We start from the raw sequence: 15,741 nt of genomic DNA, 5'->3' as shown, positions 1-15,741 counted from the left end.
TCCTCCTCCTCCTCCTCCTCGCCTTCGTCCTCCTGCTTCTCCTCCGCCTCTTTGCTCTCACGGCTCTCGCTGTCCGTGTCGATCACAATGACGTCCCGAATAATAGTGGAGCCCTGAGAGGACATCTGTTCAGAGGGGACAGACTGGGACACGCCTCCTTCCTCAAGGTCCTCGTCCTCTTCAGCTAAGACAGGGAAACACTCCTCTGGAAGCTCCTACACCCCAAACAAACGCCCAATATTATGACAAAAACTAACACCTACTCATGAATAGCAGCAGCATCAAGGGTCCAATCTTGTCTATTATGGCAGAAAATTGTGTTTTTATCCTTAACCTTTCCTCTCCTCTGTCCACATTTACTAGAGTTTAGGTCAGAGCTGTGAGATTGTTTTGGTGTTTTCCTCTCTCGTCTTTCCTCTCCTCTGCTCCTTATGTTAGTCTGTCCACATTTACTAGGGTTTAGGTCAGAGCTGTGAGATTGTTTTGGTGTTTTCCTCTCTCGTCTTTCCTCTCCTGGAATGTTCATTTAAGGCTGAGAGAGGATCTCTGTTCCCCAAAACATAGAAATCTAAACTGCGTAAATGAGTATGCATCCCTTTGCTTGGGGCCAGACGCCCGAAGCTGCTCTAGGCCTGTATGTGTGTTGTAGTACTTCTGTTTATTCTCTTTTGTTAAATAAATTCTTCAAAGACAACGGATGGTTGTAGCTCAACTCTTTGCTCAACCCCTCACCAGGAATATAATTTCCACGACATGGTCAAATCTTAAAGGGGACCTAATATTCACTTATTTTCTGTCATATATAATGTTACCATGTCAGAAGTTCATATAAAATGTGGCCAAAGTTTCAAATAATGTGGCAAAGGTAAAAGTTATCCCTGTGAGCATCAAGCTCAGGCTTTAGACTGCTTTTAATACTAGGTTGCCAACTTTATTTCCTATTTTCGTGCAGAGCTGACGTCACATCTACCTGCTAAGGCTGTCTCAGTGTTCGACTGCTCTGCTCATAGCGCTTTGTCCAGTGCTGGCAGAGCACTAACAAAGTGATGTCTATTTAGAATATAAAGCAACAGTCCCCTTTCATAATACTTCTGTGGTTTATTTTTTATTTAGTGTTTCTAAGTTGGACAAGCCCAGAATGTTCTCTATATCATGAGCCAGATGTTCCTTGATTTACTTTAAAATGGTAAACCATTACTCAGCTTATAAAGACAGCTCAGTGATACGAACATTGAAAATATCTCACAGTTGTAGCCTTTCCTTTACTGCTCTGTTGTTGCTGCTGCAGTGGTCTGTGTAACTGGGACCAGAGGGCTCTGTGGGCGTGACTGGCCGGCACATTTTCGATTAGCCATCAACTTTTGTAAAACTTCTAATATTCAAATTCTACACAGCTGATTTCTCGACTCAAAACCTCTCAAAAGTGTATCTATTGATAAAATAGTGTGCAAAACTTGTAAAAACAAAAAAACTTTCTGCTGTTTGCCTCTTTCTCCGTTGTTTTCCCACTTCTTGCGTGAATGCTTCTTCTTCGTGAGCAGTCTTACAGCCAAGTAGTCACGGCAGACAGTAGAAGCGATACTGCCCCCGCAGGAAATTAGCAATATGCATTCCCTTTAAAAGGTATTTAACGAGGTATTAAATGAAAAAGCTAATTGTTTTGATAGTCTCTCAAGTTTCTTTCATTGGAAACTGACCTGACTGTCATCTGGTGAATCCTGTCGTTCGCCGTCATCCCCCAGCTCTTCTTCAATCTCCTCATCACCTTCAATCTGAAACACGCCACATGACACAGCTGTAATTACACAGTTAATAATGAATGAACTGAAAGACACACACAGAAAACAAAAAACTACAGAACAGCAGTTCAATCATAGAGATGTTCTTTCATTCACTGTGATAGGTGTGATTGTAGTGAGAAGAGGTTTGCAGAGGAGGTGGCTTTGATCTAGTCATCTCCACTGCAAACCTCTTGTGCGTTTGTGAAAGGGAGCAAATCACTGAGACTTCATTCAATTTTCTTGACGTTTTCGTTGAAGAAATCAGTGATTGGATGTGCCAAAAATGTCTCCAGTTAAACTGTAAAGAATAGTTTTTGGAGCCAAAGAAGAACGATTAAGAGTCGTGCACAGTTTCAGTCTCTAACATTTAAGACTACAAACTAAGCCAGAAATCTAGGCCCAGATATTTATCTTTGATTCTTTCAGCACTCGCAATTGACCAGGATGCAGCAGCCTGTGTTCCCAGTGATTTGACTCGTCTGACGTCCTCCATGCGTTTCTGCCGTTCTCCGCATATGTTTTGCGGTGGAAAGGTGTTTTGTCAGTAGATGATTTCATTTTGTTTTTTGCCCCCGCTTTGGTAAAAAAAAGATTTGGATCCTGTTCTTCACGTGCCTTTGCTGTTATCTTTGTATGCAATCACATTGGTACCACACATGTCCGCTGCAACTTGTGATTGCTCAAGACGTTTTGCGGGAAACGGCGATGATAGGTTAAATTTGTGTTGTTCACAGGAATTTGTTGCATTTGAGTTACTAGTTGCGATTGCGACATCCTGAAACCCCGGGGGACTGATAAAGTGTGATCCCAGTGTGTCTCACGCTGAAAGAATGTAAAGAGAATTAAAAGGCCATGTATGTGGAACATTTGGGGAGTATAGTCCAGGTTTTTGTGCGTTTACCTGCAGTTGCATCGTTGGTTTTAGTCGTAGTTTTTTAGTGGACGGAGGTGTGTGTGAACTCTCCGGTCTGCTCTCCTCCTCCTCGTCCTCTCTGCCTCGCTTTGAACCTGCTTTTATCACACCAACACAAAGGAATTCACCAGGTTTAACCATTTAATTTTTCTACAACAATGCCTCATTTCTTTCCTGTAAATGTGTTTTTATCTCTAAAGTTGCAGGGTCGCTGGTGGGTTTGGGACAAGGTCCTGCTTACCTGTTCCAACCAGAGAGGAAGAAGTAGTTGGTCGCTCTGCATCCACACTGGGGCCTGTATCTTGATTGGCTGCCTGCTGCTGAGTGGGCTGGACAAAAGCTGTGGCCTGGGTGCTGGTTGGCTGAGTTATTGATGTGGGTGTGTTCGCCAGACTGGAGCTGGTAGAGTGTACAGAGGCTCCTGCGCTCATCAGCACTGCAGAAAGAAATATTATAATACACTGACACACGTCAGAACATCATCTAAAAGTACTATCTACCCATTACCAACCAAACATACAGTATATTTCTTTATGGTGAGGCTTAAAAAGACTGTTTTTAGCTCCTCCTCACCCTCTTGGCTATCAGTCTGTGTGGTCGGCATGACAGTGGCGGTGGGCGTCGGGATGGGGACAGCTGCCGGCGTAACCATAGGCCGGATGCTGGCACGGGGTGTGGCCTTGCTACCAGTAGAGGGGCTCGGCTTATTGCTTGGAGATGGAGTACTTGGGGTGGGGCGAATGTTGGCAGTGGGAGGGTCAGACAGGCTGGAGCTAAAAAGGAGAAAACCGTGAAATTTTTTTATTTTGTGCAAGTTTTCCTGTGCAATTATATTTTTGTGTTTCTTTTATACTATTGTAAACAATGTAGTTTAAGCCTGTATAACTCGTTTTAGATCCATTTAAGATTTATAATTTTAACTTCCATTTCTATGCAGATGACACCCAGTTGTACGTCCCGTTAAAGACTATTTCTACCGATGTTTCTTGTATTCTCTCTTGCCTCGCAGAGATTAAAGCCTCAATGTCTAATAACTTTCTTCAGCTAAACTACAAGAAATCAAAAGTAGATGTATTTATAAGCACTAGCTACTTTAATAATCTCTCCACTAGCCAGGGTGCCCTTTCAGGCCACTTTCAGAAAGATGCCCGCAAACTCGGAGTCAAAAATGACGCAGAGGTTGCTCAGGTGACCAAAGTGGTGCAATCCTGTTTTTTCCAGCTGAGACAGCCAACAAAGATCATTCCTTTATTAAAAATATACATTAATTAAAAATTAAAAAAGTATAGCTTTTTTGTTTCTACTTTACAGCACTTTGTAACTTGATTTTGAAAAATGCTATACACTATATTATATTTTCTCAGTTTACGAGGTGCAGACCTGTCGTAGGAGTCGTGTGCAATTAGTCTGCTGTAATCCCAATTTAAGGTTTTCACTAATGGATGGATTGTATACCATTACTTTGAGGTAATTTTGAGTTTGAAAATCCAATACAAGTTACACTTCATAATTACATTGCATTATCCTGTTTAACTCTGCAGTTTGAATTATAGATAGAATAACGATATCATCCATTTAAAACTGTGATTATCCCCTGACTGAAAAACAAAAATGTCAAAAGGTTTAAATGAAAGAGCCCATTTACAAACGCTCAGAGTAGTTTCTGGTGTTTGTGCATGTGTATGTGTCTTCATTATTTACCTTCCCCTGTCTTGGGCAGGACTCTTCAGAGATATCTGTCTCTGGTCTGCAGATCTGGCCTGATCACCCACCTAAATACAGATACAGAGTTGATGACAGAAATAGCACAGAAGGACGGGACGTTATAACACAGAGGGCTACCATTTTGACTTACAATGCAATTTCACTTTCCAACACTTTCAAACGTCTCTTTCAAAACACACCCAGGACAATATGCTCGGTTTAAAACTGAGCCAGGTGCCCGTCAAGACACAGACCAGCATTGTTCCCCTCTGAAAAGCTTAGGGACACACAGCTGTGTGCTGCACTGGTGAAGATTTATCAGAAGTGTTTTCAACCAGTCTGTTTTGGTTTTACAAGTCAAGGGACTTCACTGAGGAGGACTTGGTGGATGGTTTGGAAAATGTAGCCACATCTAGTAAACATTTCTACTCATGATAATGAGCAGCACATCGCTGCTCCACTGAACTTTGTTTCATCTTGAGACGGTCTGAAAAGAAGCTTTAGGTGTCTGTCAGAGGATCGTGTCACTGTTTTGGTTTGAATGGGATACTACCATACCAGCAGAACAAAGACTGACAGCACAAAGCATACCGAGCTTTAATAATATTCCGATGCCGTGACTGCGCTCGAAAAGATTCCTGTTTTCATCCAGCTGCAGCATCAATGATTGATGTATTATTACTGACTCATTCATCATGTAACTGGTATAATTTTCATTTCAATAACCTTTAAATCTCTGATAACTTGCTTATTAGTGACAGATTGCTCTCACTTGTTTACTATGAAAATCATAATTTTTCATATTTCTTTATTCTCAAAATCTCAGATATTTCCGCCTCCCCATTAGTGGCCTTAATACTTTGTTGTATTATTCAAATAGTATTAATTATAAGTAGTTGAAAAAAAAAAAAAAGAAATAAAAACACACAAATTCTCTCAGTGTTCAGGCGTACGTATAATCACAGCATGAAACACAGAAATTTCTAAAAACATATGGTCTATTTTGTTCAGGCACGGTCAACTATCAGTGGGCTCAGTATGGACCTTCATGTCAGCCATGACCACAGCTAGCATGATGCGTTTACCTTAGCTCCACTCTGGTCCTGTGGTTCCTCTCTGGGGTCAGAGTGTGCTTGCGTCTCTTTTAGTTCTCTCAGCTCTCTGTCCAGCCGAAGAATTCGTCCTTCATACTGAGATTTGAGGGCGTTCATTCTCACCTCCAGTTCCTCCTTACTCTGTTTCAGTTCTTCTATCTCCTGACTGAGCTGCTCCTTGGCACCTACAGGTCAAGGTGCAGGGAACAAAAACAAGATTCTCTTTCTTGTTTAGTCTGTCAGCAAGTCTTTAATTTAGTGTGTGTGCTCACACGTGCTTGTGAAACTCACTGTTTAGTTGGTTTATTCTGGTCTTTGCTCCGATGAAGACTTTCTTCGTCTTTTCCTCTTTTTCAGCCATCTGCTGTCTGAGCTGATCCTCTCTGCACTTGCTCTCAGATTGCTGTAGGGAACCAACACAACATTATAACTGCTGCTCTTAAGAGTGGTGAATGACATTTTTAAAGCAGCGGTCGATAACAATTCAACATACAATGCAAAACCTTCTGCGTCTCTCTCTGCTGCTCTTTTCATTCCTCTAATGCGGCATTTAGTGTTCACACCCAACGCGATAACACAAATAAACACAACTCATGATTACTACAGCTGTAGGAAGCGAAAGGAAACATTTTGCTGTGATTACATAGCAATAAACGGATTAAATTGATGCCGAAATAACTACAATATGATGCAGATTTGTTAAACAAATGAATTCATGCTTTGCCAGGTCTGTCAGCAAGACAACAACTTCTAAAATGTTTGTTTTCTGAATGGAATTCGGATCGATTAGAGCTATGCTAACTTGGTCACAGTAAAGTACAACGACAGCCGTAATAAAGTTACTGACATGTTTTCTGAACACACCAGGTAGTTCAACTTCCTCACTTTCTTTTCTCCAAGCAATGTCCAGTTTGGTCCATTTTTTTTATATAAAGTAGTAGTCCAACAACACTGAAACCAGGTGTGCACAGAAGCTCATTGCTGAGAAGCTCCAGTGAAGATAAATCAACGTTGTAATCCCAAAAACTAAAGAAAAAACTATTTTAATGAAAGCACTTTACTCTGAGCTCCTCCCGCGATAAAAAGGCGTAGTTGTCGGAGCAGAATCTGACTACGGGTGTTTATTTGTCTAAAACCTGCAGCGCTGCTCCCGGCTCCTCTCCCCCAAGTTTAACAGCTCTCCGCCGGCCCGCAGATTTTCAATCTCCCGCCCTACCTGCAGCTCTTTGCAATGATTTGTTCAGCTCCAAGTCTTGACATGTTAGTGCAAAGAATTCTACACATTATGTTGTAAATATGGATAGCGACTGCTCTCCACTGGTTGAAACTCATCTATTGCAATTTATTGATTGAATTTTGCTACTGGCTGATCTGGTGGCAGATAACGTCCAGTGTACGGTGGCAGCTTTCATCAACCACCAGTTTTACACCAACACCCAAAGATTTTAATCTCACCAAGACATTGAGCTGGTTAAATATAGGAAAATTAAATTAATGAACTCTTGTTACGTGTTTCATTTCATGATAATGTTGATGAAACTCCTTACTTTTCATTTTATTCTTCACTGCCACTTTAAACTGAGTCTGTGTAAACATCCGAAACCACAGAACACTTTGCTTGTCTTTTAGGATATAGTTCATATCAGAGGGTAAAAGCCTAATCAAATTAAAATTGTACAGTTAATTAGCAATAATGTATGAATGTCTATAGATAAATGCAAATTAATAGATTAAAAATGATTTTGTGAAAGCATGATTTGGAAATACCTCTTGTCTGAGTTTCGCCAGCTCCTCTTGTAGTGCCTTGTTAGCATCACTAGCAACATTAGCATCACTGGCCTGGATGGACTGGGAACTCTGGTTCTGGTTGGCCTGTGTGGCTCGGCTAGTTTCATTAGCCTGGTTAGCTTCAGTTAGCTGCTCCTGCAGACGCTTGATGTCTGCTTCACGCTCACCAACCGTCTGGGGAGGCACAAACACATTGTGTAAGTAAGACATTTAAAAAGAAAGAAAGGATGATGCAGGCGTTGTTTCAAGTTTAATCACTGATTCCAAATAAATAAATGAATAATTCACAGTTCAAAAGCAATGTATTCCCTAATTAAATACCAACATGTATAAGCTTAGCCCACAGGAAAGAGCTTCTTCGTAAATACATCCATGAAGTAGAAAAATACTGTATAAGTTCTCATGTAGAAAGACTTTAAATGCTACAGTACTGATTTATCAGCACATTTCACCATACATCAGCTCACAGCACTTGTGAATGCAGTGATGTTTCTAGTTAGACAGTGTAAAGTTTTTCCTGACCTTCTGCAGGCTGTCCAGCTGGCCTTGAAGCTCAGTCACCTGTTAGGAGGAAGGCACAGATGCATTAGTATTGCACAAAGAAATCACAGGTTTTAATACAACAGCAGCAACCTTCTGAAAAATAACATTTTGTTTAGAAACTGACTTTTACCGTAAAACTTTGATCACTGAATTGACCCTGTCTATATTTGGGACAGGCCTTTGATTCCTCTCACACACAACTGAAATAGGCAACTATATAAAAATAATCCAATAAATCAAATACGCATCGTTCATTCGTTCTAGCTCCGAGAGACAGCTTATGCGCTTTTATTTTGAAGTATCAAATAAAACAACTGGCTGCAGGATGAGAAAAGTGTGGCAAAAGTTCGAGAGCGATGGACTTCACATGACAGGAATCACAACTTGGATAAATCTTTATGAAAAGCCCTTACAGACTAAAGAAATATAAATAATCAAGTTACAGACACATTCGGACTTAACGAGCGCTTCAAAAGTAGCGGGAGTTGACACTTATCTCTTGTACCATGTTACACCTGTAAATCTATAAGAATTAGACTTTGGGGCTCGTTGTTTCCCTTAAATGAACCAAACGACTGAATTGTGGAGAATCTAACTGATCTAACGAGGTGCAGCATGTCCATACCGACATGTTGATCATACGTTTAAACATTAAATTAACATTTAACATTTGTATTAACGATCTAAGCAACTTAGAAGCAGCTAAAGAGGGCGACCCGGCGGGGTTTAAAAGGTTTTATACATCCAAAGAACTTCTATAAAAACCAGACCAGGCGTTTAATGGAGACTTGCATTTATTTGTCAAAATGTGTTCCCACACCAGGCCGTTCACTGGCCTGGTGTAGGCGGCCATTTGGGACTCGGCTATTAATTGAAGTTTTACGGTATCTCTTGTCTGACACCACGGGGCAAGAGAAAACACACAAGGAATGCAGTGTAGACATTATGACTTAAACAAGCAATGTAATGATTTTTAACTTTAATTAAGAACTTATAGCAACGCCACATTTTAATGTTAATGTAGAAAGGGAAGTCATCTTCCCTCAGGCCACTACGATCCTAATGAGGTCAAGGCCTAAGACTCTCGTTTAAAAAACAAAAGATGCACAGTAAAGAGAAAGAAGGCTCCTCACCTTGCTCTCTGCTTGGCTGAGAGCGGTCTTGAGGTTGCCGACTTCCTGGTTGTGGCTCTGTTGACTGTTTTGCTGGTTCTGCTGTAGCTCTTTCTGATTAACGAGGTTCTGCTGAAGGGATTCTTTAGCCTGCTGGAGCTCCCTCTGGATCTGCTGAATCTGGTTTTGACGGCCCTGAGCCAGAGACTGAGCTGATTTCAATTGGTTCTGCACCTTTAAATTAGAAAGGAGACGGGTTAGGGCTGGTCAATTTCTTTTGGTACTGGGTTTATAGCAACATTAATGGCAATGAGGATCAAAATTACAAATAAATAGAACTATAAATCTAGGAGATGTCATCATAAAGTAATGACATTCTTTGGGTCAGGTGTTGCTGTGTTCTTGGCGTAATTTTTACCTGCTGGGTGTGGGTCTTGGCTTGCTGAAGCTCTTTCTGACTCTGAGTCAGCTGGTTCTGATTCTGCTGCACTTGAGTCTGGGTCTGAGACAACTGGGACTGGACCTACAGAATCAAAGAGATGAAAACGGGCAAGTGATTCCTGTTTTTCTAATGTATTTACTTCACTAAATGTTTCCACGGTCTTCCCGGCGCCGGCAGGACACTCATCCAGTAGCTTTGCACGTGTCGTGTTGTTGTTGCTCTTTATATAAACACTAAACTTTATCTATACTATGGATACAATGGCTTCTTATGGACAACATAGCGCTTGTTTATTCAAGGGAGAAGCTGCTTTCACTCCAAACAACGGGACGAGCCGGCATTTTCCACCACATAACACGAGGAGCTGAGGAGGCGGCACCGAGGCTGCAGAGCCGGAGCGAAGGTGAAAAGGCTAGGCTAGCTGCTAAGCGGTGGAAGCCCTCGGTTCTGTCGATTGTGATGGGGAATGTGAACTGTCTGACCAACAAGACGCCGAGCTCTGAGGACGGACAGGACGTTCAGGGAGTACAGTTTACTTTGCCTCTCTGAAACCTGGCTAACGCAGAACAGCCCGGACGCAACCAGCGACGGCCTATTTCACACCCCCATTGTGTCCATCACCTCCCTCAATGCCATCACCACCTCAGACTGCACTTCAACCCCCCTCCCCACCACCACCAAGGAGAGCTGAACTGGCTGTATCAAGGATGGACAGAAGGGGGAGTGCAGGAGCCTGGATGAGGACTTCATGAGGTGGTGCAGGACCAATCATCTGCAGCTGAACACCTCCAAGACCAAGGAGATGATGGTGGACTTCAGAAGGAAGTTGCACTCCGTCGGTACCCTTCATTTCCATTTGCACTCAATATGTACTGCTTCCTTCCATTCGCACTGTTTACTATTTTTGCACCGTTTATTGTGGCTACTGTGTATTTTTTTAATTTGATTTTAATCTCTCTCTATATCTATATCTCTCTATATCTATAGATATCTATCTAACATCTAAATCAATTAACATATACTCAGACAACACTGTATGGGTTGCATCCTGGATAGATCTAATACAGAGAGCTTAGACTTAAAAGTGCTACAGTACCTGTTTTAACTGGTTCTGGGTCTGTGTCAGCTGGTTTTGGACCTCCTGGAACTTTTCCTTGGTCTGCTGGTTTTCCTTCTGGGCCTCCTCCAGCTCCTGCTGGGACTTCTGGGCCTGGTTGGGGAACAAAAAATCTCAATAGAACAGAAGCCTGGTCCCAGATGTTTGTAACTGTCTGTTCAACAACATGTAACCATGGGAAGGGCCTAATTTGTGTGCAGTGGATAACTAAGTGAAACACTGAAAAAGCATCACGACATGTTTACAGTAGCAAGAAATTAACCAGTTATTTCTCTTTTGTTCCTTATATTCGAACACATTGCAACTGTGTTGTTGTGGTTCCTTGTCACGGAGAAATATTGACACCAAACATTTTATGAAAGGCGTCTATTAGGGCTGGGCGATTTATCCTAAAATGTTATCACAAAAACAAATCAATTATCATATCATTTGATATCCATAATCACAATAATCGTCAAATTATTATTTATTTAAAGGTGAATTTTTGCACCTGAGTGAAAGTTGAAGAAACAAGATGGTTAATTGTGGTATTAAACCTTTTTAACACTTGATGCCAAAAAGTGGATCACTTAAAAAATCTGAGACAATTACGAAAGAACAAATCTGCTTCAGTAAAATATTTTTTCAGTCCCTTTTCCTCAACAAAAATACATATTTTAAGTTTGTTATATTGTTATTTGTGAAAATTATATCACAATAATTATCATTATTGTTTTTTTGCCCAGCCTTAGTCTCTATTGCAAATTGTTCCGTCCAGGAACTGTGGTGAAAGCATATTTGGTGGGAAACATGCATCAATTAAACTGGGAGGCCTCAGACTGAACATGTGAGACTAAATGAAGTGTTTGCAAAGCAAGGTATTGTTTATTTAAAACATTTGGTGGGGCTCTATATTGTATGTTGGGTTAATAAAAAGGCTTAACTTGCTACCGATGGGGTGTTAATCTCTAAACACCTCAGGATTTGTAACGTTGATGCATAAAATTTTTGATTTCTATGCATGATTTATTCCCGCCCATTGTGACTACTTGAGATTTCTGTCCCCCACCACAACCCAAAAATCTCTCACCGCCTCCTGTTTATTCTGCACCTCTGCCTTCAGTGTGATCAGTTCCTCTCGGGCTTTGTTGAGCTCCTCCTGGGCTTTAGTCAGCTCCTGCTGAACCTCCTGGCTCGGAGCCGCCTCACTTCCTGCTTTAGCAGCTGTTTCTGCAACCAGCTGGAACACACGTAATCATAACTACACACACAAATGATCTCACTCTTTCAGCTTTCATCCAAATTAAACTGGTTGTCTGCTGAAGCCTTAAACCTGAGCCAATTCCACATCTGCAGCCCCACCTTGTCATGCTGGACTTTCAGCTCCTCATACTGGGTCTTGTAGCGTCGTCCAATCTTCTTGACCTGGGTGATGGTCTTGTTCTTTTCCAGAATATCGCTGGTTTTAGCTTCCAGGTCTTTCTTCAGAGTGTCTCTCTCTGACGCTAGACGGGCCACAGAGTCTCTGAGGGCTTGCAGCTGAGACTGAGCAGAGTTACTGCTGGCATTGGATCTGATGCACATATAATAAAAATCTCCTTTAGGTTATTTTTAGGGATGAATAAATCAGTCTGCCACTGCTGCTCTGGTCATTTTAACTATCAAATTACAAATGATCAAATACAGACCACAGGGCATTTTCCACAGAAATTAAATCATTACTAGCCCGTCTCTGGATGGTAACTGCAACTAATGCTAAAAAAGCTAATTAGCGGTTACTGTTTTGGTAAAACTTCAAGGTGTGTGTACCTTGCTAGTTCAGTCTTCAGCTTGGCGGTCTCTTCAGTTTGCTGTGTCATGCGTCTCTGCAGAGCTTCTCTCTCGGTGGTGAGTTTCTGTCTCTCCTCAACATCGCCGTCTTTCTGTTGGCTAACCAGTTGCTGTGGACGACATTCAATCAAGTTTAAATTTGAAGATAAAACCACGAGAAAGTGGAAAACATGAGCTGTATTAAATATCACAGAGACAAAACACTAATAAAATAATAATGCAGTTAATGAAAATACATGGACAGTATGTAAAAAGTCTGCAATAAACACCAGAATATGTGCCATATAAAATACTTTGCTGCAGGAATTTCATGCAGGTATGCACACTCTCGCCCTCCTCTTTGTCCATGTTCCTAAACACACAGACACACTGCAGTTACCTGTGCTTTGGCCTTCCAGCGTTTGAGGTCTTCCTCCAGTATCCTCTTGTCGGCCTGCAAGGAGCCATTTTTCTCTGACAGCTGAGACAAAGAGTGATGTAGTGGGCTGATGTCCGACTGGAGCTTTGTAACCTGAGAGAGACAGAGGACGACAGAAGAGAAGAGATATTAAGCGTATTTCACAGGTTGTATATACAAACAGCTCTACGGTGGAAATTTAATGTAAAAAAAAAATTAAATTCAGAGAAGAGCTGCATTAGACTGGTAAACTGCACTAGTTTGTTCTCACCTGACTGCATCAGGGTTTAGATTCAAATAGGCCCTAATAAAACATCTTATTAGTCACAGACTCAAGTGATTATCCGATTGTAGCCACAAATGTAGTAAAAATCAAAACCAGCCACAGCTAACCATTAAAGGGAAACAAAGGATAAACTATAACACTTACTTTAACCTGAGCTTGCTGCAGCTCTTGTTCCAGTTTATCTCTGTCCATTTTCATTATCCTGTTGGTTTCTTGGAGAGCACCGAGAGTCTCCAACTTCTTCAGCTGTTCCTCCTGCTGAGCCAGAGTCTTCGATGCAGCCTGAATCAAGGAAGGGAGGCAAACAGACACATTATAATAAACACTATTCTCTCACGCGACTTTTGTTCTTTTTAGCCTCAAGTAAGCATCGTTCGTTTGTCAAAGTTGTACTTGGCTACCCAGCTATCTTAGATCCTAAGATAATTTGCAACAATTTCCAGTAAGGAACCACTTATTTGTTCATTGTGCTGTTATTGTTTATGCCTTCTATTAAACACTTGCAATGGAACAGGGACAGAGTAAGTTGTTGTAAGCCAATATTCCAATTAGGGATTCTTTTGGCCAAAGCTGAATATAATGAAAAACTTTCCCAAATACCGAACAAGGTTTTTCAAAATTTTTTCCAGTTATTTTGCCTTTTTTCCCCTCCATTGCATAAATGAAATAGTCAAAATGTGCTCTATACTCCGTGTTTCCCACAGGATGTGGAGAGACTATGGTGGGTGGGTCCGGGGCCCGAGAGGGTCTGGTAAAGTAAATTACCTGTGTCCATTTCCTTTTAATGGACACATGTAATATATGTTTTATACTTTATGTGAATATAATCCAATTAATCTTATTTCCATCCTGTATAGACGCCTTACCTCACCGAACATTCGGTGCATCCCTAATTGCATATTTCACATGAATCTTTTTCAAATCCTCAATGGTCATCATTCCACATTACCTACCACCCAGCTTTAGATTTGCTAAAAGTTCCCAGGTTCTCACTTTTGAGATAATACTAGGGGCAACCATCCCTGAACCAAAAGTTTACTCAAGACACAGGGATGGATTTGACGCTGTTCTCATCAGCAGCAGTCGACGGGCGGACCGTGTTCTGCGCCGACAGAGCTTAAAACTGCGGCAAGATGAGAGGAGACGGACTCTGTGTTTACATCGATGGTGCTCAAATGCAATCCAGGTGGATGGACACCGTTACCTAAATGTCAGACTTCTTATGTGAAGATGAAAACCATATTATCATCGCTATATTGTTGCTGCTGTTTACATTCCCTTACATGAAAATTAAAAAAAATGCACTACAGATTTACTTCCTGGGTGTATATGTTGGTATATAAATAACTATATTTATATATTTTTATTTTATAATGTTACCATAATCTAATATACATTTATTTATCTGTTTAGTTCTATGTGTGTAGCATGAAGGGCCTACAAACTTTATTTCATTGTGCAACCTTGATCATTTACAGGTACGCTAACCAGTGAGCTACCCAAATTCCCTGTATTTAGTTATCAATCTCCAGTCTTCCATTCCTCCAATTCATACCAGCAGTTTCTCCCTCTCAGCGTTTAGAGCTTCCTGCAGCTCCTTCAATTCTCTGTCTTGGTGTTCCACTCGCTGTTTGTGGCGAAGAGCTTCTTCCTCAGACACCTCGCTTCGAGCCACAGCGATCTCTTTCTCACTCCGCACAAACCTACAACACACACACACACACACACACTTCAAACTTATTTCCAATGATTTCACACTGAGACGTAGAGGATAAGGGTTTACTTTGCCCTACATGTCAACAAAATTCAGTAATACCCCTGGTGTTGCAGAATTACCTGAGTATTTCTAGTATCTGTTCAGTGGTCTTCCCTTCCCCGCTGAATGGCAGGTCAACCTGCAGCTGTTTCTGTTGTTGTTGTTGCAGCTCCCGACTCCGTGTGGCCATTTCATCCATCTGTTGGTGCAGCAGTGAATTCTGCTTCCCCAGCTCCGCACAGCGACGACTCTTATTGGACAGATCCTCCTGAAAAGTTATGACCAATCAGAAAGAAAACATACTCCTAGAGCAGTGTTTGTGGCTTTAAGAAACTTACAGAAACCTTAAGGAATCTTTGAAAGGCACCAGTGTTCGAAAACGGCAATCCGGTTCAAGTTTACATTAACTTAATGTAGAGACAGAGTAAGAAATCATTTTTATTTTAAAGTAATTTAATCTGTATATGCTCAACACCTCAAAGCTGTGTGAAAAGACCCAGGGGTGCCTAGTTTCTTCCCTCTCTGGTTAGTCATCCTACCTTCAGCTGTCTCTCCATAGTGGCCCAGCCTGCAGTTTTCTCCTGCATGAGGGAGGTGGTCTTGTTCAGTCGCTCCTCGAAATCCCTCTTCTGTGCCGCTTCTTGCTGGGTTCTTTTCTTCAACTCCTGCAGGGCCTCCACATCAGCAGCATGAAGCATCAGCTCCCGCTCATACTTAGCCTGCGCCTCTCCAGCTAGTTTAGTCTAAGAGGAAGACCGAGGGGAAACAGTGGGCCACAATTCACATTTTAACAAATGTCTTGTCTTCTTATTTTGAGTTAAATTGTTCACGTTTCAGAAGATGCCATGCGTGCATATTAGTTTTTTGTGGTTGTATTTACCTAAGTACTTATCTTTTTGATAAACTTGCAATCAATCAGTAGGATAACACAGCTATCAGAGTCATGTCAAGTGTGAGGTTTTGAATGGGAAAAATGTAATTCACGATACATCTGCTAAC

At 41.4% G+C, this 15,741-nt stretch overlaps 1 protein-coding gene across 1 annotated transcript in view; it reads right to left on the bottom strand.

Moving 5' to 3' along the window:
- Positions 1–15,741, bottom strand: part of LOC123972192 (nucleoprotein TPR-like) — a 42,189-nt gene that overhangs the window by 5,932 nt on the left and 20,516 nt on the right. The window contains exons 25-44 of the mRNA XM_046051493.1: positions 15,282–15,485; positions 14,823–15,010; positions 14,542–14,689; positions 13,131–13,268; positions 12,683–12,814; positions 12,283–12,413; positions 11,836–12,046; positions 11,564–11,713; positions 10,474–10,587; positions 9,354–9,458; positions 8,957–9,169; positions 7,803–7,841; positions 7,260–7,454; positions 5,784–5,895; positions 5,484–5,677; positions 4,396–4,466; positions 3,268–3,467; positions 2,936–3,130; positions 2,683–2,789; positions 1,698–1,772 (exon numbers count right to left, since the gene is read on the bottom strand). Of these exons, the coding sequence (XP_045907449.1) occupies positions 1,698–1,772; positions 2,683–2,789; positions 2,936–3,130; positions 3,268–3,467; positions 4,396–4,466; positions 5,484–5,677; positions 5,784–5,895; positions 7,260–7,454; positions 7,803–7,841; positions 8,957–9,169; positions 9,354–9,458; positions 10,474–10,587; positions 11,564–11,713; positions 11,836–12,046; positions 12,283–12,413; positions 12,683–12,814; positions 13,131–13,268; positions 14,542–14,689; positions 14,823–15,010; positions 15,282–15,485 (2,922 nt within the window). The remainder of the gene's footprint in view (positions 1–1,697; positions 1,773–2,682; positions 2,790–2,935; positions 3,131–3,267; positions 3,468–4,395; positions 4,467–5,483; positions 5,678–5,783; positions 5,896–7,259; positions 7,455–7,802; positions 7,842–8,956; positions 9,170–9,353; positions 9,459–10,473; positions 10,588–11,563; positions 11,714–11,835; positions 12,047–12,282; positions 12,414–12,682; positions 12,815–13,130; positions 13,269–14,541; positions 14,690–14,822; positions 15,011–15,281; positions 15,486–15,741) is intronic.

The sequence above is a fragment of the Micropterus dolomieu genome, linkage group LG06 (assembly GCF_021292245.1).
Source record: "Micropterus dolomieu isolate WLL.071019.BEF.003 ecotype Adirondacks linkage group LG06, ASM2129224v1, whole genome shotgun sequence".
Lineage (NCBI taxonomy): Eukaryota > Metazoa > Chordata > Actinopteri > Centrarchiformes > Centrarchidae > Micropterus > Micropterus dolomieu.
This window is presented reverse-complemented; position numbering and strand designations above follow the sequence as displayed.